This window comes from Athene noctua, chromosome 5 (genome assembly GCF_965140245.1).
Source record: "Athene noctua chromosome 5, bAthNoc1.hap1.1, whole genome shotgun sequence".
Lineage (NCBI taxonomy): Eukaryota > Metazoa > Chordata > Aves > Strigiformes > Strigidae > Athene > Athene noctua.
Window position 1 is genome coordinate 51,737,937 of NC_134041.1, and position 27,827 is coordinate 51,765,763.

General features: G+C 38.4%; 1 protein-coding gene across 1 annotated transcript in view; it reads right to left on the reverse strand.

Moving 5' to 3' along the window:
• Nucleotides 1-12,672: 12,672 nt before the first annotated feature.
• Nucleotides 12,673-27,827, reverse strand: part of LOC141961054 (ligand-dependent corepressor) — a 52,974-nt gene continuing 37,819 nt past the window's right edge. Inside the window, exons 4-7 of the mRNA XM_074907575.1 lie at nucleotides 24,327-24,459; nucleotides 19,605-19,892; nucleotides 16,668-16,761; nucleotides 12,673-13,834 (exon numbers count right to left, since the gene is read on the reverse strand). Of these exons, the coding sequence (XP_074763676.1) occupies nucleotides 12,865-13,834; nucleotides 16,668-16,761; nucleotides 19,605-19,892; nucleotides 24,327-24,459 (1,485 nt within the window). The 3' untranslated portion in view covers nucleotides 12,673-12,864. The remainder of the gene's footprint in view (nucleotides 13,835-16,667; nucleotides 16,762-19,604; nucleotides 19,893-24,326; nucleotides 24,460-27,827) is intronic.

Consider the following 27,827-nt stretch of genomic DNA (forward strand, 5'->3'; position numbering starts at 1 on the left):
CAAATAGTTTGTTTTAAACCACTGCTAACACCTCACACACAGCTACTTGTTTCCTAAAAGGAACCTGAGGAAGATACTGCATGTGACCACAGTACTTCTGAAAACATGAAAAAAACTATACCACTAGCTTCACCTAAAAGGGGAGTGTGGTGGAAACTAGTGGATTCTCCAAGCAAGCACCTCAGGCTGAGATGACAGCAAGGGTCCCAGCACAGGTATGAGCTGTGTGTATGAAAACACCTTCACATGAGCAGGGAAGCTGTTTGGCTTCTCCCACGGTCAGTTCTTCCCCTGCAGAGCCAGAGCAACTCTCAACAATTAGTGTCAGAGCTTTCCTCTAAAGCTCAGTGAGAAGAAAAGCACAGTCAAAGGCTTGGCTTTAAGAAAAGAAACCATAAAAGCTCCTTTCAAAGTTAGAAATGTCGTTGCAAAACGGGTTAAGCAAGCCCTATACTTTATTAGCTGGGCAGGAGGGATCTGGGTGCACGTCACCAAAAAAACCCAAACCAAACCATAGCAGGTGTTATAAAACTGCCTATTTAGCACTATAATTTCTACAGAGAGTTGGCTGATAACCCTGTACAGACAAAACCACTCCTCCTGTCGCACAAGGCTGGCTGATCTGCACCTGGAGGCAGGAGTCCAGCAAAGGTAGGCATGCAAGCTGCGATCCAGCTAGCTCAGGTAACAGCAGTAAAGGAGACAGAGCAGCAGCGGCCACATGGGCTGGGAGAAGCGTGTCGCTGGATCCGCCGCAGGCTCTCGCACAGGCTGCGGCTGAATGAAGCCTCTGCCCACGTTACTGTGCGGCTGAAGCCTCTTCACCGCGTTACTGTGGGTGCTGGGTAGGTCACAGCCTGAAACTCTGGTCGGTCTCTTGGGGAAATGCAGCTGTATTTTCATACAGACAACCTCGCATTTTCAGGCAGCAGTGCTTGTATTTCTACACTCTGAAATACACCTTAAACGCTTCTAATTTTAGCTGAGCTTTTAAACAGTTCCTGGAGATTTGAGCTGTAGCCATCACATACAAAAACCTGCTGTTTAGTCAAGTGTGTAGGGACTAGACCTCTGCACAGTGGCATGACACCTGCAGAGGAGGAGGAGGAGGCAAGACATGATTTTGGAAGTTTTATTTCAAATGCAACCTTTAAATTTTGATATGTTAGAAGTGACCTGTAAAAATAAGATGCAATTGTTTTGTGCTCCCTCTTCATGATACTAAACGAGCTTTTAAAGGTTGTGTTATCTGGGGTTTTCAGGGAGTCAGGCAAGAAAGGACTCAATTAATTCGTAATTCACAAGTGTGAAGTCATTCAGATTTCTTCTTAATTTCCTACTAGACAACTGAGAACATCTTGGAGTTTAAGTCACAGAGTCTGCATCAAATGCACCAGATCAGGGGAAACAGTACTCCCACAAACAGTGTTATTTGGGATCCTTCCAGCATTTTAACATATATTAAGTGTCTTGAGACTAACTATATTTAAAAGATCAACTTTTATTTTAATCCATTTGTAATCTTCATTGTATCAAACACCATATTCCTGGATTTGTCCCTAACACTTCAAGCTCTGTTTTTAAAATTGCTTTTGGTCTGTACCTCTGTTCCTCTGTACATGAATCATATTCCTAAACAGGTCCAAGAACCACTACTCCCAGTTAAAACCACAGTTCAGCAAGTACCCACGGCTGGGCATTCACCAGAGCAGAGTTTGCAGATCAAGAAAATAGTGATTTGCTGAAGCATCTTCCTGAATTGGGATTTAAATCCTCCCCCTCCCCCCAGACCCACTTTTGTCATGCCTCTAGGAAATTAGATAGCTCAGCACGCTCAGGCAGGAAAGCCACTGGTGATCCGCCTTACTGAGGACGCCAGAGTAAGCTTTGCATTGCTGCTGTCTGACTCCGAGCAGCCATGACACGGGGGCTCGGTTTCGGTTGCACAAGAAGATGAAATTGTGATGCTCAGGAATTTCCTTAATTAAATCAGCTTCACTCACAAACCTTAAGTTGATGGTCAACACAAGAGCGTTTCAGATCCCGCAGGCTGAGGTCAGGGAGTTGCTTACTTTCAGGTTCAGTATTAACCGCAACACTTGCAGGTAGTGACCTAAGGCTTTCTGCAATTCCCTTCACAGAAGCACACGTTTTCACAAAAGAGCAATCAGCAGCACCTCTCATTTCATATCTGCTAGTATCTGGACTGTAGACAGTGACCCGGGGGTACGTGGGGGTACAGTCCACTGCTAATCCATGAAGGATCTGTTATTTCAGAAGGGGAACAGATATGCTCCTGTGGGTTCAGAAGAGGCAGCTGCCTCTTCCAATAACAATGGAGCAGCTCAAAACCCATCCTGAGTCAAACCGAGCTGAGGCAAATTAGCAGAACAATTTTTAAGCTGCCTAACAGGGTTAATTAGGTTTCTTTTCTACTTCTACAATAGCAGCAATGGATGCTTCTGTCCGGGTCTGGGTGCAACATCTTGTGCACTCTCGCCATGGTACAAATTTGTATAAACAGAAAACAGCTTTAAAAGAAGAATTTGAGACTGTGTTCCTTTAAGTCTGAACAACTTCAGTTTAACAGTGCGAGACCATCAGCAAGTCCTCCAGGAAAACCAGAAAAACTTGGTATTTCTGATAATCGCAGGACTAAAAGTGTCGATTAAAAATGTTCTGGGAAAAGCTTGCAGAGTGTAATACATCCTAAAGAATGGCAGATGGGAATATGGTTCATCACTTTCAAAGGCTATTTTCATAGATTTGACAGATGTATTCAGACATACAGAAAAAAATATGATAAATGCTAGTTTACAGCACAAAGCTTTCAAGCTATTTACACATAAAGACTCACTATTCCTGAGTAAGTATAAGACAGTCTCTAGTCAAACCAAGTTTTTTATTTAAAAGAGATTTGCCCCATAAAGCTAAACCAATGACAACACCCAGCTACCTTATAATTTTGCTTTTTGTTTTTAATGCTAGTATTAGTATACAAGGAATACAATAGTTAGTATGTAATGCAACAGTTATTTAAGGATCTTAAAAAAAAAAAGGCACTGAAAAAAATCACATTAGCAAACGCAAACCCTAAATTACCTACTTTTCAATAGCACTAGCTGAGAAAGGCAATTTCTCAGGAGAAAAGCAGCCATGGCTAGACAGTGTGGAGCATTATAAATTTTCCTAAAGCTAGGAAATCCCTATGCATCACTCTCAAGATCATCCCAGGACTGAACACAAAGGTTAGCAGGAATGCTTAAATTCATATGGGTTCCATTAGACACCACTTACTGTAACCTACTTTTTAGTATTCAGCATTTTGGTATCAATAATGCATAACGTCAAAAGTAGTTCAACCCAAAGTACGGTCACAAGAAAGTAAACACGGGTCTCAAACAAGGGCCAGCTGAAGGGCGGTGTCATTGCTGAGTTTGCCTTGTGCCTCTGTGCAGAAGGACAGGAGGACAGAGTTGCTGGAGCTTTCCATATGTTAAATTGGGAGCTGGGGACCTGTCCCCTCAGCAGAGGGAGGGCTGGTGGCTGCAGAGAAAATAAAAGCAACGCCAGCACCTACTGGTGCAAGCGAGCAGCTATGCGATCTCCCCCAGCCCGGTCCGGTCCCCCCGGGGAGGCAGGCGGGCAGGTGCGGGAGGGCCGCTGCCCCGCCACCTAACCCCCCGCGGGCACGAGACCACGCACGCGAGCCACAGCGAGCCGCGCCAGGCAAGGCCAGGGCATCCAGCCAGGCTTTTATTACCGCCGCTCCTACCCTGACTCAGTACTAAGCGCTCAGTGAACAAGCCTACACCACTTTTTTTTTTCTTCCCCACCCCCCAAGATACTGTTCATTCTTCGCCAGATAAATTATTTACCATGAAAGAAACTAAGGTGGCCGGTAGGGAAGAGCAAATTAGAGTACGGGAGTTCATGAGACCAGGCTGGTACGAGAGAGCGTTTCAGCTTTCACATGTATTCCCTACCCAGCTGCTAAAGCAGCTTTATCGCCAATCCTCTTTAGGACAAGAACCAAACAGAGCACAGAGACTCCAAAGCTCGATCCTTCAGCTAGAATTTGCTTTACCTTCTTTTCACTTCCTCCCCTGCTTCTCTCAGTTTGTGATAATTTGCATTTCATAACCTCTGGTGATTAGTGCGGGCATTTAGAAAGCATGCTAGAAACAACAGAATTGGAACCCCTTAAAGTTTTTCACAACAAAATTTATTAGAAGAATAGTGGTTTTGAAAAGTCTAGCATCCAGTGAAAACTACCATACACAACGTTACAGCTGGGAATGTGTTTCCAAAATGACATGGTCAAATAATACAATGGAGCCATTAAATCTTACACATGCACAACAAGAGAATTAGCGCTTTGACATACAATGCAAAAAATAAATGGACCACATGAAATAAAAATTTTAAAGTACTTATCACATACATTAAGACACAGCTTATTTAGTCCAGTCAAAAAATCAGAACTGCATTAAAAAAATTAATGTAGTGCAATCAAACCAAAAACCTTAATTTGTGATCATAAGTGCTCTACTACATAAAACATTGATCATAGCAAGGAACAAAAAATTCAAATCACACAGTACAAAAAAAATCTGTAAATAAATATAAACTACAGTACAAGAGAAATATTAAATTATACAATTCCGTCAAACTGTAAACAGTATATTGAAATGAGGTCCATAAGAGTAAAGGGGGGGGTTCCTGTTTTTTTTTTTTTTTTTCCCATGACACTTGAACTTCTAGAGGTCAGAGAGAAATGCCATTTTCCATACTCTTCAAAGACTATGGGTTACATAAATAGAAAGAGAAGACTTTTTAGATGTAAAGTGTCAAATAATAAAGCAGAGGTGTTGCTGACTTGCGACTGCCAACAGATCACTGCGAGAGCAGAACAGCAGATTTTACTTTAGAGTTTCGCCTCCTCGCGAGCGCAGCACGGAGGCCCGTCACTACAGATGTTCAGTGCCAACACATTCTGAATTAGTGCTCAGCATGAGAGAGGAGACACCTGCTGAGGGTCTGGTCCTACCAATTACGTGGAAGCGATTATGTACTCCGCTGCCGACTTGGACCTCTGCTGATTATCTGACAGGTTTACACGCTTGTCATACGAACACCAACTTTGGCAGAACAATTACTAATAAACTCAAAGCACTCCCGGCCCATTGGTTTCCATCACAGTGGCCAGTGCACAGAATTCTCTAAGGACATTGCATAACTAGAGTGTAGAGGTCAGACAGCCAAGGACCCGTGCTTGAGGTTAGAAGTAGTTATGGTGAGAGAGAAGCAAGAGCCACGTTAAGAAGCTGCCTCTGCCGTTGGCAGAAGCAGTTGGGAATGTATATCATTTTTAGCTGCGCTGGCTAGTAGTGGCATTTTAAAATATATAAGTTTAAGATAACATATATACTATATATGTATATAATATAATACATATTATATAATATACATAGGAATTTCTTACAATACATACCAGGAACCCCCACACGATCTGCTCAGTAGTAATAACTGAATATACAGAATGCCACTATAAGTGTCTGAGGCACTGTGTGCTGGAGAGTAAATATGCAGCTTTAAAATCCGTTTGGCTGAGTTATACCTGGATACCTGAACTGAGTTTTAAGTTGACATTCATCAAGGATGTGCTATCAGCACGTCAAAAGAAAAGCAAAACAAAATACAAGTCACTGCTAGGTTTAAGAAGAGAGTACAAGTACCTGAATTGAGTGAGGATAGTGTGTAAACTGTCCCTGAGGGTTTTTAAACAGTGTGTGTACAAGTTGGATTCCTAAGAACATTAGTTTAAACTTACATTGCGGACTGATAAAATACCAATGTCTGACAATTTAACAAGTGGAGGTTAGAAAGAGTTATGAGCAAACACTCAAAACATATTTTATACATTTTAAAGCAGCAGTAAGCTGCTGTAAGCATACATCCCATCAGTACAAGCAACACATGGGACTCAGATAAAGGTTTCTATTTGCAAAAAGCCCATCATATATCAATAAGTAAAGAATATTCACCTGCTAAATTAGAATGCACCTAGTTACAGACTAGCAATTCAAGATTAATTTTTTTAATCAAATACTTTGCTATACTTTGCTATTACATACTAAAATTCCTTAAGCTCACTAATGCTGGTATTCTAATCTATTTTTTTTTAAATGTTCCCCCTTCATTTAAGAAATATACCATTCCACAACTTAAACATTAAGATCCATTTTCAGTCCTCAGATGTAAAAAGCATGTCAGTGAGTTTATATTAAAAATTTACATGGTAAAAAGGCTTGAATTTCAGCCAGAGATTCTAAATACTACTCATTCCCTGAAGGCATAAGGGAGAAAGAATCCCTACCCATTTTTCTTGTGATATAGTTTTCAAACTGAACATTAAACAATGGTCCAAAATGATTTTTCGGTTTGGGGAAACTTCCCTTTCCCTACCCATCATCCCAGATTCCAAATGTCAAGCCCTGAAATGGCCTACTGAAATGATTAGTTAAAAATATCAGGCATGTATATATACATCCCCTGCCTGAACTCCAGAATATTTTGTTGTACTAGTCTTTAAAAGACAGATTAGTATCCCAAGAGAACTTGTGATCTGACCTGAAAAGCCATTAAGTGATCCTAGATTGTACATTTAAAATATCTCATAACCTGAAGACCAGATTTAATTAAGACTCTGGCATTGTAACAGAAAAAGTGCTGCAGTTATTTATCCCTTTTCTGGTACTTTAGGATAGGTCAGACAAGTGCTTTTTATAGTGACAGTAAAGTTTACGTGCTTTCACGTAGGCATAAAAAATATTATCTGCAAAAATATTTGAGAAATGTAGCACCAAGTAGTTGATAAACTGTATTAGTAGTTGTAATAGTGTCTTCATTATTTCCGAGTAGGAAAAAACATTAAGTTAGACTAGGTGTTGACTATAAAAATTGTTTTCTGACATTAACTTTTCCTGCTTCAGTCAGAATGAAGTCCGTGTCCTAATCCCTGCTCCATAAGGTAGAGTATCACCTTGAGTCCTTCTGAATTCTACTTACCAATTCAGTAGAGACAAGCACAGGGGTAGGGCTGGGGATGTTTGTTTTTAAGAAGGTGAATTAAATGCCCTGAACAGGCCGAAAAAAATCCTTCCTTCTAGTATGTCGCCCAGGAAAATTGATTTTGCAACTAGGCTAAGAGATTTTTGTGAGGATTAAGTAAAGCTCTCTTAATATGAAGGTTTTCATGACAATACCTGAATATAGGCATAATTCAATAGGACATTAAGTCCAAAACTGCTGCTGTAGTACTGGTACAGAGACTTGGCCCCAATCAAAGCAAGAATAGGAGAGAGAGAGAGAGAGAGAGAGAGAGAGAAAGAGAGATATGGACACTGGAATCCTGTAATTACTTACAGTTTTTTCTGATATTTGTGGAGTGGATTTATGGATCATTTTGAGTCCACAATATCTCTCTGCTTAGTGATCATCTCGGTACATCATATTCATACACTGGATAATTAGAAATTAATAACTACAGTGGTTATTTTACTTGCTACACCCATCAGAACTGCATATAACTAGCAGTGCAGAATTTCAGGTTTCTGAAGGTTCTAATTACCGAGTTTTCAATATAATTCGAGATCAAGTGGAAACCTTTATAGTACCAAAACTAGTCACAAAACAATTTTTTTAGGTACAGCTTTTTAAACCAGTATTAGTCAACATTATTTACTGGTGCTAAGAAAAAGCAACATTGAACTAGACTGAAATTACATTAATTTCCTGAAACATTTGTGGGGAAAACTTAAATGTTCCTGATCCTCGTGAAAATGAGGGAAACAACTCTTCCCATTCTACCTTTAACATCTGGCAGAGAATTTGAGCTATTTAAAAATATTGTGACAGAGCTTTCAGTACAGGTTCATAATTTTGCCTTCTTAAAGAGACTGGACTGCAACAAGTGTATGCATTCTTACACTGAAGAGTTAAAATTTTGTCTTCACTGAAGAAAGAGCTCTTTACATTACAGATGTAGCCACACTGTTTTTGAGAAACAAGGGAACAGCACGGTGTTCCCTTCACTCCTTGGACACTGTGTTCTTCTCCTAAGACTCAAGGACATCTTAAGAGCATTATTTCAAAGTAAACTGGAAAGAAAAACATGGTAGTTCCAGTTTTACCTGTATAAGAATTGTTGCAGATGATATAAAAAGCATTTCAATCAGAAGTAAAAAGTTGTTCCAATCTACACAAAGCATACCCAGCCCTAAAGCCCCTGAATCACTTCGCCAGCTCCTGTGAATTTCCAGGGGAAGGCAATGTACTCTCAGGTTCTCATGAAAGAAATATTTAGACTCAAATGTCGGCCTGCCACAAGACACAGCACAGACTATTCCTTGTCTGCTCTTAACCGGTCTAACACATGTGCAGTTGCCTCCCATGTTTAGGAATATTTTCAAGCACTGGAAAGCTCTACAAAAAAGGTGGTATAGGAGTTGTGCGAGAACACAGAAGCTGACCGTGTTCTCTGACTAGAGGCACTATCCTACCTCTACACCTGCATTGTTAAAAATAATTTGCTTTCTAACTGCTATGAAAATTCAGAGTCTGACTCCAGGTCTAGCAATAGGGTTGGTAATGCAAGCATCCAACTATGAGTTCTGCAACAAGAAGAAAGTAAAGGCATACCTGTATTGCTTATGCAGCAACTTCTGCGCAACAGGGGGAGGGGGGGAAAAAAAAAAAAAAAAAAAGAGAGAAATTCTAATGGAAATCGTCTTGAGCCTTTAGAAAAAAATAATCAGGGAACGACTGGAAAATAAAATATCTTTTGACAGAAATAAAAACGAGTCCAGAAACGTGTCCTTACAATATCTAACCAGAAACTTTTAACTCTACAGCTGTACTCAAGCATTACGGCCACAATAATGCCTACAACACTGTGGAATGAGGATCCAGCTGGCTGAAAGTGAGGTAATAGTTTGTAATAGGTCAGAGTTCTAAAAAAGCACTTTTACACCTTACAAGTCCAAATAAAAAAAAAAGGACACATTTCATACATGTTGGGCTTTCTCACCAGAACTGTACGATAATTAACTCCACACCAGGACCCCTACCACACTAAGCCTTACTCATCTTCAATTATATGCTGCAGCAAAGATTTACCAAGCGACACCTAAACTTCAGTACAATATGAAACTTGATTCTTAAAACTTTATACACACAAAATATAAAATTACTTTTCTAGGATGGGGTAGGGGAGAGGGATTCTCCTTCATGATACTTGGACTGAAAAACTAGTTTTCAGAGACTGCCACAAATATTATTCACAGTTTCTTGCTGTCAGGCTTTTTCAGCTACATCAACGTAGTACACAACAATACTGTTAAGTCCAATAACTACATCGGATGGACATTCTCGGGAATAAGAGAAAACTAGTGACAAAAAATACCCGAAAGGCCTCCTCCTAACGACGTCTCGATTTTTACAGGGTTGCAGTTTGTCTATGTTACACGTTAATGCGATCTCAAAAGAGCAGCAGGAGAGAGATTTTAAACCTTCTCTCCTGTCCAAGTGATCCAAGTAACATAAGCATCCACTTAGCAGAAATAACATGAGAAACAAGGCTTTTGTTACAAAGACAGCAGTGAACCACACCTTCCCACACCAAAATATGGTCAACCAGGGGTTTTGGCCATGCAAACTGCTGGTCAGCAGAAAATTAAGCATGCTAATGGACAAACATTAATTCCAATCATATATTTAAAATGATCCCAAATACTACTAGTTAGCTACACTGAAAGCGCCTGTAAAAAATATGTAGTGAAAAATGAAAGAAAACAATAGTGATCACTGCAGCACTTAGAGTGATACTAGTCTTATGTGATGAATCACCTCAGAGAAAATACATTAGATGGGACTTTGAAACAAAAAGTTAACATTAAAAGGTGCACCTGAATATTACAGACTAAATTTACAAAACCTACAATAAGGTAAAATATATATCTTTTGAATATTCAGCAGCTTTTTTTTAAATTTGTTTTTATTTTTTGAGAGGCTCATGAAATTTTAAAAAGGGACCACTAACTAATCTCAACCATGCTTCACAAAACAATAATGGCTATTTCATATTGCAGTTACCAATGTAATGCAATTAGTGCTTTAAAAATAATCTACACTTTTTTCTTTTTTTTCCTTTTTAAACAGAGACCTTTGGAGGAAATACGGTTGTTCAAAAGCTTCTCGAAAAAGAAAGATTACCTGAATATTAAGTTATCACAGATCAAGTGTTGTATTTAAAAGCTTTGCAGACGTGAGTATTACAATCTTCAGGTCTCAGGACATTTAAACTGAGAAAGTTACGCGTTTGGTTTGTTGTTGTTGGTTTTTTTTTTGTTTTTTTTTTTAAATCCACTTTCTAACCAAAGCAAATAAAGAATACTCAACTTCTCACTATCTATTTACAATTCTTAGCCTACAGTCTGAAATGACAAGACAAATTCTCTTTTAAAACTGCAGCATTAAAGGGTAGGCACACCATTCTTCTGCTGCACGATTGTCACCCACTTAAACATACACATACAAAATATTTAGGTTAGTAAAATGAGCACTCCACATACACTACAGTGACAAGTTTTATAAAACTCATGTTGCTTAAATAAAGACAACTGCAAAAGGTTAAACCTCTCTGAACAGTAAAATTGTGTTACTTTTTTTTTTTTTTTAAAACTTGCAGCAAACTTTCTACCATAACCTCCAACAGCAGATGAAACCACACGTTTAACTGCACCTTTATTGCAATCACCAGCTAAACTGGAACGTATTGCAGAGTTTATATACTGCTACTGAGCTTAAACTGCTTTAAATGCCAAGATGACAACTAGAGAGCTACGAGGAACCAGGATTTTGAGTACTACATTATATTAAGTAAACAAAAACAAAGTATACTTGGGGCCAAATGCCCAGTCCGTTTCAAGAATGAGCAGTGCATATTTAAAACGACAGCAATGGTGTGCCTAACCTTTGAAAATATGAAGTTGCTGGGGAGGGGGAGAGGCTAACAGAATCAACTGTTCCAGAAATCATTCAGCATCCCTAGGACTATCTAGGCCACCCTCCCATAAACTTTGAGAAACCACTTTCAATCACTGACATCACTAAATGCTCTCACACAAAAACTCCAATGCTTCTTTTGGTTGTGCAAATGGGGAAAAAAAAAAAAAGGTAATTCTATCTACCTTTTGCACAGATTAAGACCAAATTGTTTCTACCTGAAGAACCAGCAATTCTCATTTGGTCATACTGTGGTAAATCCAGTAAGCTCCACCTAGTTACTGACCACTCCTGCAGAAAGTATCAAAGATAAAAGTTCTGTACAAAACTTATCCTGGATCTCCATATAATGATAACAATATCATCATAGTGAAAAAAAACTGGATTTGTGGTTTACGGAGTGCTTTTACGGTGTTTAAATGCTTATTCGAGCATGTGCTAAACCACTATCAAAATAGATTAAATAAAAACAACAACAAAAAAGCAGGACTTAGATTAATTCCTGCTACTGGCAACTGTAATATTTAAAAAGGAAACACCCATTCATTGAGTGTTCGACCCTGACAGTATTACAGATAGATATGATGCAGAGCCTGAATTAGATCAGGCTACCAGTGTTTTACTTCTTCCCTGAACATTAAAAAGCTCCTTCACTAATGTGGATATTTGGGCAGACTACTGAGGTTGTAACGTTTGAGATCACTGTTGTGTGGGCTTTTTTTTTTTTTTTCTTCTTTTTTTTGCAGTATCACAGTAGTTTGTTACACAAATCCCCCTCCCCCAGATTAGAGTCATTTAAACTAGTTGTTGGAACCACATAGTTTAGTAAACTCAGAATCAAGTCTGTAAAAAGCATAAAGGTCACAAAGAACCATAGTTCTGTTATAATGAGGCATACCCTAATACATCATTTAGTGTACCCTGACTGCTCCTGACTGCGAGAAGCTTGTCTTCCGTGAGATAAGGCTACATCCTCAAGCAGGTGAGTCTAAATATCACCCTTCAAAAATATCAAACAAAATTACAGCGAAGGTAGTGTTACAAATAATTAACTGACATATTCTGAAGGTAGTGTAATGTAAGTTTTCCCTCCCCGCCCCTCCCCTCCGGGTGAGCACTAAGCAGACAGTGAATGGTAAGTATGTTTAATTTAGAAAGAAAATAGTGGAGAGCCTAATTAGACCCAATTGATTATCCATCTAATAAACAAATCTCTGAGTTCAAGAAAGGTACCATTCCTAAGTAACCTGATTTAGCTTAAATCTTTCAATCAACTGGATCAAAGAAAAAGAGGGGGGAAAAAGATCTCTGAAACATTTTGAAGAATGACAGTCTGATTCTCATTCAAAAAATGCCTGGTTTTAGGAGAGTATCAGTTTTACAAAGTGGACTTATTTCTATAAAGGTAGACATGAAAAATCCAACACCAGAAGTTCAAGCAGGCTCTACAGGCAAGATGTCCACTTCCACAGATCTGCATTCTTTCTGAGGTAACTCAACTCTCTATTACAGAGAAACATGCAAAAGGCAAAAGAAAAAAAAGAAAGAAAAATGAAAAAAACAGAAGGGGGGGGGGGGGGGTAGTGGGCAGGTGAAGGAAGGAAACTGCACCATACCAGGCTAGAAAAATTTACAAATGTGACATTCAGAGCACACCTTTTGCCTGTGTCCACACAAGTCTATGCTAAACTGCAAAGAATGTTGCAGTAAATAGGAGAATCAGGTGCGCTCAGTGGTGGTTGAACTATGCAGTAGTGCTCACCCAGTTTGCAAAGTAATTGGCACTCTACAACATCCCTACTCATCTTTCAATTCATTCGCACTTTGTGCTGCTTCTCCCTGGGGATCTAATTCAATCTTTACTGAAACATCCTGCCCCTCCGACCTCATTAATTTCATTTTTTTCTTTGGAGGGTTTTTCAAAGTGCCCAGCCTCTCTTTAACTTTGTACTCCAGTGTACTGTGGGGGATCCCATAAATACTCTGAGCTTTGGAAACACTCATTTTCCCGCTCATAACCACAGAGATTGCTTCCTCCAGTATCTCGCTGTTGTACTGTCTGTATCTCCCTCTTTTCTTCCTAGGTTGCTTGGAGCCAGCATCTCCCTCTTGATCTGAGGTGGGATATGGCTGTCCAGAGGTAGACTGCTCAGCATCTGAGCCCCAGGAATCTGGTCCAGCATCCAGCAAACTTCTCCTGTTTTGTTTTGGAAGGATAGCCCTTAACTTTTTGCTAAGCGCGCTCTCCGTTTGTGAACCCATTACCAAAGAGCTATAGCTGTACTGGTCACCAGTGCGGGACTCCCATGAAAGGTCCATGCCTCGAACTTGTGGTATCTTTAAATCCACAGGAGACGAATGGCTCACGTCCTTTTTCCCATCCTGTTTAGTTTGAAGTGCCATTTTTTGAAAGGCAGAGTTTTCTGTAAGAAAAGGAAGGTCACTGATGTTGCTGAGTGCACCATTTCCCCTGAATTTCATGCGGCTGAAATTGAATTCGTAGTGTGGTTTTGCCCAAGAAGCCTCCCTGGATAATATTAAGTGCTGTCCATGATTCTGTAGTCCAGATGGCCCATGGCTGGCAGCTGTAGAAAACTGGTTTCTGCTCAGCAGTTCTTCACTAATCTGGAGTGATCGAGCCAGTGGTACTTTAAGAGATGTGGAGTGGCCATAACCTTCCCTGGTTCCATCCTGCAAGCTTCTTGGAGGTACCCCATCACCACTCTGTAGTCCCTCCGGATGGTGCTGGCTGGGTCTCCCAGGTCGCCTAATTGGATGGAAGGAAACTGATGTGAGCAGGACTTGCACAGGTAGGGAGGGATGGGTGAGGGGGCCACTCCTTTATTAGAAGGCCTTGCTTGGGTAACATCACTTTTTGTGTTATTTATTTTTCTCTAAATTTTTTTTATTTTTTTTATTTTAATTTTTTTTTTTAAGTCTCAGCATCAGTCAGTTTTAAAACTTGTTCGCAAAAAATGAGAAGCTTTTTGGGCAAAGAAAAGTGAAACCTGTTGGCTGGTCTCTGGTTGGGTTCACAAATTCTCGGAGTAGAAAAGACTTCGCGCAAGCGTCTGAAAATAGCACCTTAATTACAAAGTAGTAATCAATAGCCATAGATCTACACACAACTGTGTTACTGGTGTGACGTTACCACTAAACAAGTACAGTAATAAAAGAGTAAGCCAAAGTGCCACATAGTCAACATGCAAATATGACTGTCACCTGCAGTATCTACACATAGGTGGAAACCTTGGATGGTGTTCGCTTACATCATATTGAAGAATTGCTGCTCAGGGTAAAAAAAAAAAAAAAAAAAAAATGCTTAGCAGGCCTCAAAGGTATTTGCTTGACTTTCATTAAGCACCAAATATGAAAGCTGGGATACTGCAGATCACAAAGGAAAACACTGCATTACACTAGACTTACCAAATTGCTCTCTTAACAACTAATTGCTTATATACACATGTCCCTGATTCTCATTTAATACATAGCACGGCTAGGAAAAAAAATAAAAAATATTCTAGCTCCAACCGTCATCCAGATCAAGGGTTAACAGCAGAAAAAGTGGTACGTATTTTTACCATTTTTCTTTTGTCACAAGTGTTGTTTCTATGACACAAAGTACTACTACTGCAGATAAACACGTGTATTTTAATGTTTTGCTTGCTTAGCCCCCTGCAGTAACTAAGTCACACTAGTTTCAAAATCCACCTCCAAACTTCTCCATGTTCAACATACAGATTAACAAAGAGACTAGTAAGCAATTCTATTTTAATGCTCTGGGACACTATACTGGTGTAAAGCCCTCCAGCTAAGTCAGCATTATTTAAGGATAGGATACGTACTACTGAAAAGCTACATTATTCTTTTTAACATCACACTGGGATTTAAAAAAAAAAAAAAAAAAAAGTAGTCTTTAGAGAAAAGACATCTACTGAAAGGACCTAGCATGTAACATACACAGTGTTTGATACACATGCTGCTAGCTTCTCTCCAGGATACAACAGGTCACAGTCGAAGTGGGTACCAAGAGTCAAGAAGGATTCAGAACAAAATCCAGAGAAGTCAATGAAAGTTTACTATTCCAGAGAACTCTCAAGCAATGTGCATTCTCTGCCCCTTCTACAGCATGTATCAGCATCAGAATATGCACCAGAGAATCCTAAATAAAGGACATATTGACAGCTAACTAGGACAGAGGTCACACCTGATTTCATTGATGCTAAACAGACTGCAGTCAGCCTCATGTACCACACACCTGTACAAGTAGCCACAGGTGCCAGTAAGCTACATCCTCTCTGGACCCACAAGACTGATCAGACAGTGCCAGATGCTGGCCCTGTCATCCCTGTGTGTTGGACTTTGGCCCTCACTTGATACACAAACAAGGAAACAAACAACACACAGCCTCGGTGGCTTCTGCTGCCTTCCTAGGAAAATAAAGCTAGAAATAACCTGTTCAGAATTGAAAGAAAAGACTTGGTGAGGTAGCTTTATGCTAAAGAATTGTGAAAAAGTATTAAGACTAACTTTTAAACAAGGACTGAAGTATTTTATTAATATATATATTAAATTGAAAAAAGTAATATTGATGGGAGAAACCTGAGACAGTAATATTTTTCCAAAAAAGAAATGCAAAAGTTAAATCAGTTGTTAGCAGCACATGGGACTGGTGGTGGTTGTTAGTTTAAAATTTTTGAGTTTTTCAAAGGCTATTGTAAAGCTAAATCCAGCAATTAATTAGCAGTTTAAACCATATACTGTTTCTGTTCTTCACTAAAAAGATTACTTGTTCACAGTAGCTTCAAGACAAAATTCTCCCATCAACACCCAAAATCCCTCTTACTCCCAGTCAGCCTCTCCAATACAGTTAACTCAGTCCTTACTAAGAGTAAAGGGTTTCTAAACGTATGCAAATGGTGACCAAATGGTGACCGTTAGTAATATGAAACCTAAAAGAATTATTTTTGATATAGCATTCTTTCACACCTTGGACTAATTAAGGTAAAAGTTGTATACCACATTTTAAAATTTTTAATTTTTTTTAAAAAAAAACCCTTGTTCAGTCCTACAGTACAATCACAAATCCAAAAAGCCATATTTAAAGTTTTCTGAACTACCAGACTCCTTCTCCCAGCCGCTTTTTTTAAGTTGTGGTTTACGGCAGGAAATAAAGAGCACACAGGGATTCAAATCTAATTCAGCTTGGTTCATCACCCAAATCATTGCTACCCCTAAAATGAACTTTCCTGTTAGCTAATTTTCTCTTAAGTGAAATGAAATCTAACTTATATTTAATTGAACTTGCATCTCCAAGAACATTACTTATCACTAAACCCAAGAAGCAGGTAATGGACAGATCTTTGGCTAAGTACTAAACTGGCCAAAATAACAGATATTAGAGTTCTTAATGACAAGTTAAGCCTGTCTCAGTTTCCAACAACTCTTATTTGGCAGGTGGGGTGAAGGTATTTGCCAAAGGTACAAGTTGAAAAGCACATTACTCCAAAGGGTTAACACCAAAAGTAAGTTAAAATTAACAAGAGGTAAGCACACATTTTTAGTAAAAAACAAGGTCATAGTAAGTTGCTTTCTCTTACCCATTTCCCGGAGTACTGGAGCATCCTGGAGAATGACTCAGAGAGGTGCTGCCGGCACAAGGACTCTTCTTAGTGGATAAATCAAGCACACCGTCTGTAGAGACAAAAGAATGACTTCAGTCTTTGAAGAAGCAGGATCAACCACGTTGCCCCTTGATAAAACAAGCCTTTCAGGCTAAAGTTATATTTAGCACACAACATTTTCTATTTTATTTGAACAAACTAAGGCTTGGATTTGTTTGCAATTTGGCTTACAAATGACTTCAACATAATCCTCAGAAGTCGCAACAAAATTTGGGAAAATTAAAAGTGCATCTGTTATAAGAGCCAGAAAATAAAAGATGACCTACAAACGATGGTTCAGGATACAACACAGCCTATGGCATAACTAACCCTCAGCAAACCTCAGATGAGACAATCTTCAAATTCCCAAGATATTCCCCCCATTAAAAGAGGGCTTTAAGCCATTATATGACATTTTTTTGGATCCAAATCTCTGTAGGAAAATTCACTGAGAATTTCACACTGGAAACTTACTTTCAAATGAACACATACAAATGTGAGACTCCTCCTCACCTGGCAGCTAGCTTCAGTTCCTTTTTCCATCTCAAATGGGTCCCTACTGGCAGAGCGCCTGCTTTTCCCCTCTCTATTGTGCCATTTTACTCCCTGTCTTCTTCCATATACCAAATTGTTTTTCCTACTAGACTGCTTCTTCCATTCTCACTAATGGCACTTCCTCAAGCTCACACATGATCCTCTGCAAACCCTTACGGAAACTGCATTTCTAGGCAACAGAAAAGGGAACGCTTTTTGACAGAACAAGTCTTGCTCCCACTGCACTGAAACAACTGGAAATTCTGGTCATTTTAATAAGGGCAACACTATCACAGAAGCAGCACAGCCATCTGGAATTCCTGGAAATTTTGAAACAAGGAATTTATGAGGAAGAGATAAATGAAACCTGTTGGCAAGGTAAACTAGAGGCATTTCAGAGCTCCTCACTCGTTCAATATAATCAAGTCAATACCAACCAACACAAGAACAACGTAAGATGGCTTTCAGATTGCTTGAAGTTCTCATTTGACATATGGAGAAAAAGCATGATAAACGATGAACTAGAATTAACTTACAGAAAGCTGTTCCACCCACTACATTTGGGAACACACCATAACCCAAACTTAGGCAAGCAGAGAATTCAATCTTCTTTCTGAACAACATTTATGCAGCCACAAGGTACAGAGACTGGATCAAGTAGCCCCTCCTTTTCAAGAGGCTATACTGAACAGCTCAGGCTGCTGTCAGAGGCATTTGCATCCACACTCCCTCCATCAGAAGTGTCATTACAACCTAGAAGTCTCTGAGGGGAAGCAGGGCCAGCCTCATACACCACCAAGAAGTTTACAGCTATAGCTACGTTCCCCTCAATCCACTAGAACAGAAATATAACAATAAGTACCACTAGCAGTCTTTCATGACAGCCTCTTAAATTTCTCATTAACAAGTCTGGCAAAACCTCTTCCCAATTACATTAAATGCAAATTGGGAAAAAATAATTACATCAGCAAACAGATTACTGTATAAGTTAATATGCACCTTCTAATTCCATAACAAGTGCTATGAACATTATAAATTATCTTACAGCTTCTTCATCACATGGTAGTGAAGGAACAGTTCATGTACATGCTTTCTGCTTCACCATACAATCCTTTAATTAAAAAAAACAACACAGAAGCAAAACTGATTCTCTCCCTCTCTTTTCACAATGAAGGCAATTTAACATTTTAAAACACATGCAGAAGACACTCGTGAAATACATCTATAATGAAATTAATTAGAAACAAATGCCTATCAGCTGAATGTATAGGTCCTCACTTCAAGAAAGATGCCATACAACGTTTCACTGCAGTTTTGTAACTGAAGTGTGGCAACAACTTTCAGTAAGTGCTGTAAGTGCAGTAAGTGTCCAGACACACAACCTGCATATTGTTGGACACATGGAATTAACCTTTTTACAAAAGGCTTCATAAACATAAATTCAAAGAATAAAGGGATACCTTCACTAGTGTACTAGCTAGCAAAAGGCTTTTTTTTTTTTAAAGGCACCTTTTCTACTTGAGGATGGACAGCCTACTTTATGTTTGATAGAATGATTTCAGGCACTAACACATTTCTAAAGAAGGGCAAAGGCGATAATTTTAATCCTATCAGGAGGATACACTTATGAAAACTTCCATTCAACAGTTTCAGAAAAAAACCCATTCACATACTATAATCACTCACAGAGTTTACTTGTTAAAAACATTTTTGATGGAAAGCAAGGTTTTCAAATTAAAACAAGCTCTGCAACACTGTTACAAGTTATTCAATCTGTGCTCTGCAGAACAAGTCTATTTTTAAGGTAGAAAAGAAACATCTCTTCCAAACACATAAACCTGGAAGTTTTATACAGTTCATGGGCATCATTTTTACAGCCTTCACAAAGCCATTTCTCACAGACTTTTAAAAGATACTGTTTTCATACTATGACCAGAAAGAAAATGAATCAGTCCATCAGTTTGTGACCTGATCTTCAGAAAGAAGCAACATTATGGTTTTCATGACCACATGAACTTGTCTTATCAGTAAGCATAAAGTCTATTTTGGCAGACTGTTTCTTGCAGCTCCCAGCAGAAACAACAGACTTGTCCCCAGAGTTTGGAACATGTCCATCCCCTTTGCCTTTCTTCAGAAAAAATCACTAATGTCTACAGGTCTACATTCTTTGAAAAAGTCTCTCCCAGCCACACCTAGCTAGTTGTTATTTTATTGTAAGACATCTACCCCTTTTCCACTTTACAGTTAATGGAGAAGTGTGAACTTCTAATTGTCTAGTTTTGCAATAGGAATGCCATTAATGGATTGCCACAGGATGCAAGACACTGATAAGAGTCCTACCTTGTTCACTAGGTTCTGACTGAGACTTTCTGACAGTAAGGTCCAGAGGTGAGTCTTGGTCAGCCATGAGAAGTTTGCTGAGCACGGGGTTCTGAGCAGTTGCAGCCGTGGGAGAGGAGGCGACCAGAGATGCTTTCAGCAGGCTTTGGTTCTTTGTGCTATTGGGCTGGCTGGAGTCCTGAGTAGAGCTATTTTTTGAGGTATATTCAGCAGCAAACTGTCGGATCATTCGCTGCATGATCTCACGGGCCACTAGGGGAATATTTGGGTCAGAGACCCTAGGACTGTCTGTAAATATTAGAGATTTTTTTTTAAGGAAGCACTTTAAGTAAAACAGCTTTTATATTAAGTCATTGTTTATTTAAAAAAAAAAAAATCATCTAGGGAAAAAAAAAAAAGCCAAAGATAAAATGTACTTTAGTCTTAGAATACAAGAACCACTGCCAATACTGGTATAACCTTCCCAAAATAACAGTTCCCTAAGAGAAATAGGCAATCTCATCTTTTGTTTTCAAATATAGATATATTTGAGTAGACCTTTAAGAGGTGTGGAAATGGAAAGGAGAGCTAGACTCAAGAAGAAAAGTAGCAACTAATGAAGCTCATTCAAAAAAAAATTAACACATTATTCAGCGGAAGAATTGAGTAACTTACCTGCAGCTACAGAAGGGGAGAAGGGAGAATAGAGTTGCAGCAGGCCCCTACAAATTTACTAGGAAATAAAGCCCTATAGCTCTGATTCTTCAAAATAATCCACATGAAGATCAAGTGTCTTCCATCCCATTCTATCTATTCCTTTTGACATTTCTATCATTATAATCAATGTAGCATCTGGTATTACCCAAAGAGCTTTCACATATACAAAAACCCAAGATGTGTCACATGAAAAGTAATTCTATTTCTAGAAGAGCTGCTAAATTCATCAGTAGGAAACGTGTAATGGAACAGGTAGAGATTCCAATTTATTTGGGCCACCCAAAAATATATTGGCAAAAATTGCTGTTTCAGACCAGTAGTACTTCGTGATGTCAAAGCAAATCTGTAACTCCTAAATCACAGAAGTTAAGTCCTGCCACTTCACCTCAAATACTGCTTGTATTCTCTGGCCAAGTCAGGGTAAAAAGAAAAAAACAAAACCAAACAAAAAAACCCAAACCCACAACTCCTCCAGAAATGTCTCAAAAGGTTTGATTTTGTATTTCTGAAGAAACATTCAGAGAAAATTGTGCAGTAGAGGACTAAACAAATCTTTAAAAACAGCTCTCAAAATGGAACAATAGTAAAGTGTTTGCTTCCTCTTTAAAAAAAATTGCCCAAGTTGAGATTGAACTATTAGAAGCATTAGCAAAATCTGTGGGACATTTCAGCACTAGATTTGCCTTTTACCACCTTTTTTGACAAAAATGAACCAATCCCACAAACCAGCTTTATAGCATCTGTAAAGGATTGACATGATGGTTTGAGCATGTAGGTGCCCACAAACTAGACAGCAATAGTAAATAGCTACTGCGTTTCTTGATGAAAAACTAAATTGAGCTTTAATCAAGCCCATATTCTTTCTTGTTAAGTACAGCTTTCTAAATATAAGACCTTATACAGTCAATATGTGCATTTTAAGAGCCAGAGTAGCTGTAAACTTCTAAGACATTTATGTAAATACTTAATCATTTTGTTGTAAAATCTACAGGATGTTTTACTGTAGCTAAGGACGAGGCACTAGAGTTTTTAAGAAATCAACAAGAGATGAACCAAACTTTAAATTTAGGTATATTTATATTCTCACTTTCTTCCCAAATGGTCCGCAAGGACACAAGCCTAGAAAAGCATGGAGGCTTTTTTCTGCTATGGTGACATTTCTTCCATTTTCTAAGCTCTCTACCGTAACCTCCTGAAGGACATGTGAAAGGCTTTAGGAAAGCCCCAAGGGACACAAACTGATGGCATGATCACACTGATGCCAACTATCTGGCACGCACTTGTAGTGTATACAAGATGGCTGGCAGGAATGCAGAGCAATATGGCACCTACATTTTCTGAAGAAGAATCATGACTTTACTGTGCCTTTGTCTTCATATGTACGGTTCAGTAATGCTTACAGCTGACTAGATTTCAAAATTCAGGAAGAAAATACTATATATGTCTACCACACGCATCTTTGTAACCTGCAACTTCAAAGAATCAGCAAGAGTGACTACTTAAGAGCTTTTTAGGGCTGCTCAAAACAAACTCTCTAATTCAGGACACAAAACTCAGTTTTCAACCCGAAGGGTAGTTACCTAGCACATTAAAGGCTCCTTGCTTAATACAAAGTCTGAATCCTAAGGATTAAAACTGTTCAAAAACAAGTGCAAAATATTTGCTGATGCCTCTGCAGCATCGCTTGAAATCAAACAGATGTTTATTTTGATTCCAAGTGTCTGGGGTTTTTTTTAAAAACTAAAATTAACTAAAACAGAAATTCTCAGAGAAGAAAAATATAGCTGATAATATTTGCTATAAACAGTATAAAGTAGTACTTCTGAGCTTTAAAACCTTAATTGCTTTTCTGTATTTTATCTATACTGAAACCTTAGAAGGGCAGTATCAAACAAAAAAAAGGCATGACTTCATTAAACCATCAAAAGAAGGCCCTATCCTGCCACAGTGTAGAGGTAACGGACAACTAGGTACTACCACTCTGCTTTCACCGAGCAGTATGAATTTTTGACAGAAACATTACTCAGTAAGAGTGCCATGGACACAAAGCAGAGAGGAAGTATGTAAGATGAATGGACAGCAAACCTGTGCAAAAAGTTTGCTGATCCTGCTCATTAGCTATGTATGTAAAGTGTATGACTGCATGTCCTTGACACGCAACAGGCATCTGTTCGCAGAACATCTGCATTTTCTCTGATCTGCCTGGGCTACAAAATACCAGTCTCAAATGTTACTGGCAGTGAGGATGGAAAGAAAAAAAGAACTAATTGCTGGCATGAAACTCAGAGCACCAAGTATCTCTGAGCAATGCAGGAGTGTCAGAGTGCTGCCATTCTCCGTGTCCTCTTTGGTATGACAGTGCCTGGGGATCTTATGGCAGTGGCATGAGTTAGAATAACCTTTCAAGCAACCTAAATACAGCCAAGCTTGACAACGATCATTAAGGACTCAGAACTGACTTCCTGTCAGGTTTCCTCCCCTCCGTTATTACTCTGCACCAAGCATAGCTCTGCCAGAGGAATGAAAGCAAGAGTGTACTAAAAAAATTCTCAAAGATGCTTAGACACCTGAAGTGACTTCATTATCATCATTCTGTGTATCTGACCACAACAGAGTGTTAAACCCCTTGTGAGCACACTGTTAGCAATATCTGCCAATAGTTTTCCAACAATTAGGGAAGCGTGCATTTCTGATAAGACACAAACACAGCTCATACTTAGATTTTTAAGCATAGTGTTAAAGGGTTGATGTCTCTAATAAACAATTTAGAAGTAATGGAACTGCATTTTTTTTCCTCTCACCAGAAAAATAATATGGAAAAGGGTATATTATTTCTAGATTTTTGTTTTCTTAAAACCCTTCTGGATTTAGAGAGAGATGGGATAAATCTAAAAGTAAAAGGAAACCTTAAAAAAACCCAACCACACAAAAACCAACCACACCACTGAAAAGGAAGACTTAGAATAAAAGCATTTTCTGACCTATCAGTAGTAATGCAGTAACTATCCTTCCTACTATCCTACATGTTTCTATACTTTATGCAATACATCACAATGCATAGTTTCTATTTATTCATTTGAGTCATAAAAGAAAAGCTAAGATACTGTTATCTACTTAAAACACCTTTAAATATTTTGGTCACTGGGAGGAAGGGCTGAGGACTGGCTACAGTCATTTCTAATTTGTTAAACTGAAGCCTTGCATTGTCCCCCAGTAGACAGGTTGGAATTACTGATTTGGCAGATTTTCTGACACATGGGTTAGACTGATAAGTACAATGTACTTTCATTCAGGATGCATTTGGAAGCAACCTCTGGATTCCCATTTCTCAGATTGGTAGAAAACAGTGAAATGAGTTTTGTGCCTTCCCAAGAGCACACTTTAACTGACATAACTCTCTAGAAGAGATATAGGGGATTTTCTAGCATTGAGCTACTGTATTGTTCTTGGCATGTTCTACAGTATTGATTTCCTAATTATTTTGCTGATCACATTTTGAATTCTCCATATATCTCCCTTAGAACTATTCCAATAATATTTTTTACTGTGGATTGCTAGGAGTGGGGTGTGTAATCACTGCAGACCCCAGTGAGAAGACTGCTGACCTTTAGGAAAAACTGCACTAATACAGTTCCCATTAAAATAAATAAGTTTTTAAAACCCACAACAAACACACACCACCACTTGCTCCCCTTTCCAAACAGCCTGCTCATCTAAACATCAGTTTCAGGGGAGTAGTTCTGCCAGGCAAGAAAGGAGTCATTCCTCCAAAAGTGCAAATCACCAGTGTTCTCATGAGGAGATTTGTTTTAGAGTTAAATATGTTATACTTTCTTCCTCTGTCCCAAGCCACATTGTTGTATTGCTGCATTATTTGAGTCAATTTTTACCGTTGATAAATATATGTAAGACAACTGAAAAATACTGAATGTACAATGACAGCTTGAACATCAGATCTTTGATACCTGCATTGCATGCAAAAAGACCAGCGAGAGATACCATTTCCCCCCAACCATTAAAACCAACCTTTTCTGTAAAAGACTGCATTGAGGAACTCTTCCGCTTGCCTTTCAAAACGAATGATTTTTGCTTGCTCTTGTCTAAGCAGAGCTTCTTGTCCAGCTTCCGAGGCTGGCTCATCCAGACTGACTAAGTGTTCCTGCAAAGATATTTAATATTTGTAAGATCTTCCTCACTCCAAAATGAATGAAGTTCCTTAGGCATTAAATATTTTATTAAATTCAAAACTTTGTTAGGTAGTCAGAGTAGAATCTACTGAAATCACAACTTGATTTTTGTCTGCTCAGAACATTGTACTTTGTCCTATCTTCTTGTAAATGCAGCAGAATATTTGATAGCATTATGGGAAATAAGAGCACACAATGAAGAAGAAGATTTAGACATTTTATAACATTTGGCTGCAAATATCATATCTAGCATTCATTCTTTATTACTTTTACTTCCAAGAAATAACCACTGAAGATAAAACACAGAAAGTTCTTAATTTACATAGCATTCATGCAAACTGAGCAATAGATGACTAATCATCAGCAAAAAACAGTTCCTTTGTGAAAAGGCTCAGTAGTAGCTACTTTTAAGTGAAATAAACTTAAGTTAGCTGTTTACAACACCCACAGTGAATTAAATTCATTCTAATCTCTTACAACTGGAAACAACTGAGTTATCTAAAGAATATTTCAAAAAAAAATGTTTTAATTAGGATAATTAAATTGTGTGAGATGCCAAGATAAATTACTAATTTTAAACACAACTCAAGAAACTAAGACAATGGTTACAGAAACATGAAATCTAAATGTTTGGATTGTCCCCTGACACACATAACTTTTTTTATTTCTTTAATGCCTTGCTCTTGCTTAGGAGAACAATCTCTTTCCTGGCCCTCTCCCTCCACTTTCATTTTAAGCTATATTAAAGTTACCTGCATTTACCTACTGCAGGAATGCATACACAACCACTCTTTGGGTTTAGGGAGTGTTTTGTTTTGTTAACCTTTACAAAGTATCAGTTACCATAATATCTAGACTACATCTGGTTTTTTTAGGCTCTACTGTACAAGTTGATTTCAGGTTCATATCCTCACAGGACTAGAAGGGAAGGAAAGAACTGGCAATTAATTTATAATTCACAATAAATGAAAGTCATTCTTAAGTTTGTACTGTCTCAGTGTCAAGAGGTTTAATGAAGCAAGGTTACATAACCAGCCCATAGTAAATTAACAAACACAGCAATCACATGAACTACGTGCAAAGGGTAATAATATCAAGTGCTGTGGACTCTGGCCTGAAGAAAATGGGCTCTCACCTTCAGATTCGTAATTTAACAGCTTCCAAAAGTCCTCTGTCAAAAGTAAAGGGAGATCCTATCTCAGACAGGGTACAGAGACAAAGCAGTATTTTATGCTAAATCAAAATATGAGGAGCATGGGACGACAGAGGTGACAGGTGAGTAAAACATTTTTGCTGTGAAGGCAGAAGTAAAGACCTCACAAAGTGACCGATGCTTTTTTCTATACCAGAGAATTTCCAGGCTTGCTTTCAAACCTGATGGCTCTCATAGAAAAGATTAATCTTTTGAGATAGTCTTAAAGAATATGAATTTAAACTGATGCATTAACTACAGTAAAAGCATTCACCTCTGTGCTGGATACTCCTGTACCAGAAAGCAGTAGCAGTGCTCCCATGGTTCACTGGCATTTTATGAACACACTGAAAACACAGTTGTACTTTTCTGACACCTAAAATATGTGAAGTATTTGTACAGGATTTCAAAATAAAAATATTTGTGGCAAATAATCCCAATATTTCTGTAAGGGTTACTCTTCAGGTGACTTCACAGAACATACTTGCATTTGCTTTTTGAAACTGTGTTTCTGCATCTGACAAAGTTAATGCAGGATCCACCCTAGTTACTGACAGCCATTCCGAATCAAGCTCCATTATCTTTTAGGCATTATCAGCATAACTGTAAACTCATCAGCTTGTGTAAAAAGCAGATATTTGTGCAAATTAACTAATACCAGAAGTAATCTAGGCATACAGAAGTATTCAAACAATCACTGGAATATCTAAGCATTAACAGACAAACTGCTTTAAGTTTTACTTTCAAAGGAATCTCTGCAAAGTGATGCACAGAGATTTGGCTATATAAGATCCATTAGAGTTAATTAGCATCCTCTGGCTAAAGTCCCACAAGCCATTGCAAAAAACTTCTCTTGAATTCAAAGGACAAACAATTCAGAATTGAAGGAAACATTACCCCTTCAACTTGATCTAATACTCTGCCCTTTGACAGACTATAGCTCTGGAAGAAACCTAAAATAAAAATAACCTTTGCCCAAAACAATGCATTTCAAATCTTCCTAATACTTTTTGCAACTAAGATAATACATAGTAAATACTAGCCTAGCAACTCGGTGGAAACCTGTGTTCAGTGGCAGCATGCCTCATCATAAATAAATGTATTTTACATTACTCATATAAAGGTAATGTATAAAGAGTACCATTTAATCTACCTAAGCTAATGAAAGCTGTACATTTTCTACATAGAGAAGTAATGAAGGAAAAGGTATCAGCCAGAAAAAAAAACCTGCAAGTGACTTACAATGGTGAATGGCCAAATAAAGGATTTGATCTGCATTCAAAGAGGGTGATAGCAAGGCAATGGCAGCACTTAGTTCTTACCCCTCAAACTAAGGAGCATGCATCTCTTTACAGGTACAATTTTTATCAATGTCCATGATAAGACATCAAAATGTAAAGAAATATAGTTATATATAAGAGTCAGACTTAACCTTGTGCATAGAAAAAAAGTCTTCATCTATTTTCTGGCACCTGCAGTCCAACACTATGTGAGACAAAATATATTGGAAAGATTTCTGTTTACTGCATTTTTTTTATTTTCTTATCAATTGTGTCATTATTTCAGTAATCTTCACAGCTAGTTCACTCCTAGAGGGAAACTTCAAGTTTCCACACTAAATATTCGATTGTGATTGCTATCCAAAGTCAACTTCCAAAAGCACGGGGTTTTTTGGGGTACGTGTGTTTTGTTGGTTGGTTTGGTTTTTCCTGGGTTTCTGATTGTTGGGTTTGGTTTTATCTTTATGTTTTCCATCATTTCTTCTCAATAACCATTATTTGGATCCACTATCTTCAGTCTTGTCCTCTCACTCTATAGTCCCAAATCATATCAAAGTTTTTGGTACCAACATTAAGGTAGTAGGAAGAAGAAAAACCTACTAGTATTTAGACAGCATTGTCATTAGTTACAAATACCCTGGAAAAAACCCAACCAGTTATTTTTACATATTATTTATAACACAGCATTCATTCTATTCTCTTTGTGCTTCTCTTCAGATGGGAACCATGCCCCAGAGCATCCCTGGAATCCCATCAGTGAACACGCAGCATCACTATATTGAACAATAATGCTTCAGGAAAAGATACTTGGAGTGGTTTGCACATGCTCCCAAAGGGCTAAAGCTTTTTTTGTACGTTACGATAAATG